The sequence below is a fragment of the Morus notabilis genome, unplaced genomic scaffold, assembly GCF_000414095.1.
Source record: "Morus notabilis unplaced genomic scaffold, ASM41409v2 Scaffold384, whole genome shotgun sequence".
In the NCBI taxonomy this organism is placed as follows: Eukaryota; Viridiplantae; Streptophyta; class Magnoliopsida; order Rosales; family Moraceae; genus Morus; species Morus notabilis.
The window spans coordinates 699,531-702,468 of record NW_010387635.1 but is presented as its reverse complement, the minus strand read 5'-3'; the positions used below and the strand labels follow the sequence as shown (position 1 = coordinate 702,468).

General features: G+C 37.8%; 1 protein-coding gene across 2 annotated transcripts; it reads right to left on the bottom strand.

Annotated features, from left to right (window-relative positions):
* Positions 1 to 329: 329 nt before the first annotated feature.
* Positions 330 to 2,684, bottom strand: LOC21409287 (F-box protein At4g35930). Of its 2 annotated transcripts, none has more exons than XM_024177108.1 (6): positions 2,632 to 2,684; positions 2,451 to 2,500; positions 1,883 to 2,341; positions 1,055 to 1,129; positions 839 to 948; positions 330 to 748 (listed from the first exon to the last, which is right to left on the bottom strand). In XM_024177108.1, the coding sequence occupies exons 3-6, from the start codon at positions 2,222 to 2,224 to the stop codon at positions 487 to 489; spliced, it is 789 nt and encodes a 262-aa protein (XP_024032876.1). In that variant the 5' UTR covers positions 2,225 to 2,341; positions 2,451 to 2,500; positions 2,632 to 2,684; the 3' UTR covers positions 330 to 486. The 2 variants fall into 2 exon arrangements, with proteins under 2 accessions (XP_024032876.1, XP_010113310.1); XM_010115008.2 differs by having other exon boundaries at positions 2,451 to 2,505; positions 2,632 to 2,682.
* Between the last annotated feature and the right edge of the window lie 254 nt (positions 2,685 to 2,938).

Below are 2,938 nucleotides of genomic sequence, written 5' to 3'. Positions count from 1 at the left end.
GTATGCACTATGCACATATTGTTTGGTGATATATCTATTTTTTAAAATTTTACTACTGCTCCCTCAAGCAAAGCTCTAGTGTATCTAATTTTGCTTCAAAACGAAGAAACGAAGAGCATAATTTTTTTCCCTAAAAAAAAAAGCATAAAATCTAGTTTAATATCACTATAATCAATCAGAATTCAGAACCATCTCAAACTTGAAAAGTTAAAAAGGTTAGTATGGTGGAGCCTCCTTGAGTAATTTACTAATGTTGGAATAATCTATAAAAATGAACTCTGTAGAATAAAGAAGGCCTTGCTATTTGCTAACCAAGCAATAGTCTCTTTAACATATATTGGAAATATACAAAAAGGGAAGATTGAAATTGTCTTATTCTCACAACATCTCATATGTAACCTAAAACTAAACATTCCCCAACCAAAGCTACAAAATTGCACCATCACGCTACTATATATACAGAAGAGAGCTAGAGGGAATGGGAATTCACCTAAGTTTATTCTGAGCTACAGCTTGGCATAACTCTTCCTCATAGAATAGAACTCGATTCGAAGCCAATGATTTACACAGTGGCTTTGCTAAAACAGAAGGCACCATGCATCTAGCAGGTAGAGCTGACTCCTGAAAAAGAACAGCGGCAACTTGCCGCACCTCGGAGGCTTTGAGGCGAGATGGGGGACGAGGACCTTGCCTTGGTGCTTTTGGGGTGTGCGGACTAGGCAACCAGATTCCTTTTCCATCCCCTTTGCTGCAAAAGATCATGAATACATGGTAAACATACTTATTAAAAAGGATTAAGAACGTTAAGACTGACAAATAATTACTTTTGAGGACTAACCTTGCAAACGGCCAATGTTCTGTAGGCCGGGGTGTCATCGTTCTCAACATCTCCTGCCGAGAGCGATCTGGGGTTGTATAATTAAAGTAGAACTGCCTTGCAATCAAAACCTGTTTATGATAATATATGACGCAGGTTATCCATGATCAAAATTGCATTAACTTAGGTAAGCAAGTAAAGAGTGGGGGGAAGCAGGACTGAAAGAGAGGGACTCACAGCTTTTCTAACTCTCTGAGAAACATGGAAAACTGCCCTCAACTGGTCATGATGCAAATGGCAGAGTACTTTTACCTACAGTTTTGGGAAACAAAGATAATTAAATGATTAAATTAGTAACCACGTTGATATTGAATGGAAAGAGATAAATGTTGCAACAAATAATAAGAATGATAGGAATATATCATAGAACATAGTGATCTCACTTGCAGTATCTTTATGATGCGTAAATATAATCCCTTATATAACAAATCCAAAATCCTATCCTCCTATTCGTGTAAACAATTATAGAACAGAGGTATATAATAATGATTCATAATACTCTACCTAGTATTGTACTGCTATATAAGACATTTACCACAATTCTCCGCATATACACTGAAAAATCTACATTTGATTACATTCACGACATATCCAGTTGCCTAATGCCTAGTAATCATTTTGATCCTGTACTATACTATGGATACTATGGCCAGATTACAATCAGAATAACATTCTAAGAGCGTGGTTATTATATCCTGCCAATCAAATAATCTCACATTTTCCATTAACTGTCGACTATAATCATCCGATCAAGCACCTATAGCACAATGAGGCACCTATAGCACAATGAGCGAGCCTACTTTTTAACGGTGATACAGTTCGAGCATGGTTATATGGAAAAGGGAACAAAACGAACAAAAAACAAATATAACTCAGCTTCAGAAACTCTCAGCAAGAAAAGTATTCGACGTACCATCCAATAGAAAATCTACATCATCATTCTAAAACAAGCAAATAATCAACGAAAAATAATACAAGTTATGAACAAGTTAACAAAAAAGATACCAGCAAATCCATGGGAAGAGACTCAAGCCTCGACTCTGACTGGCAAGCCTCGAACGTAGGAGTCTTCGGGGTTCCAAAAAAACTACTCTGTTTGACTAAATTCACTGGCGAAAGCATCAAAGGACTTTTGTCAATAGCATTCTCTTCCAAAACAATGTCACTCTCAGCCTTCTCGGTCTCCAACACAGCGACTCTTTTCCTCCCAAGATCAGTACAAGATTTCGAAGCCGAGGCCTTGCTGTACCGAAGCCGAGCAAGAGCACGGGGCTTCAGATACTTGCTTGAGCCCCTTAATCGCTTTTTCTGTTTCCGATTCCTCTCTTTTGGAGACACTTTCCCCATACTATTTCCTCCTTCCAATTAAACCCTAAATTCCCAAATATAATTGTGTATTTTTGCACTTATACACAGAAAATGCTCCAATTCAAAGTCAAGTAATTAAGAAGCCACTAATTTCACCTGAAAACACAATATCAAGCCTCGGATTCAGCTGAAGAGTAAAATCAGATCTAATTAAAAATCCAAAAACAAAAAATGAAAGAGTCGAATCAAATTAAGCATATATTACCTCGTCAAGACATTGTTGGCAATCAGAAATCGTCCCGAGCTACGGTTCAACTGTTCTGAACAGAGAAATTTGGTCAGCACGCGAAGAAGAAAAGCTTCGAAAAACTCGAAATATTCAGAAATGGAAGAGGAAAAGACAGAGAACTTTCAGAAGCAATAAATGAAATAGACAAAGCACAAACCTGGAGAGTAGCCGAGAGATCTTCAGAAGCAAAAGGGAAGAAGAAGAAGAACCTAGAGAGAGAAAGAGCGAGGAGAGAGAGAGAGGGTCTGAGAAGAAATCTACGGTTTTGAAATTTATTTGAAATTCACGGATTTGCCCGCCAAAAACTTTTGAGGAAATACTCTGCTTAAAAACAAGAAACCGTAGAAAGCGCTTTTGGCGTATAAATATTAAATATTATAGCTGGTGCATACGCGGCGTTCTATTATTGGCTACTGATTAACTCCAGGCGTAGTGGGTCCCATGTTTGGCTCCACTGCTTAGGT

What these genes read in the sequence shown, in the direction of transcription:
- LOC21409287 (XM_024177108.1), bottom strand. Translation starts at nt 2,224, where the DNA reads ATGGGGAAAGTGTCTCCAAAAGAGAGGAATCGGAAACAGAAAAAGCGA. An exon ending in CTCAGAGAGTTAGAAAAGCT is followed by an intron (nt 949 to 1,054) that starts GTGAGTCCCTCT and finishes TATCATAAACAG; the next exon opens with GTTTTGATTGCAAGGCAGTT. An exon ending in GAACATTGGCCGTTTGCAAG is followed by an intron (nt 749 to 838) that starts GTTAGTCCTCAA and finishes GATCTTTTGCAG; the next exon opens with CAAAGGGGATGGAAAAGGAA.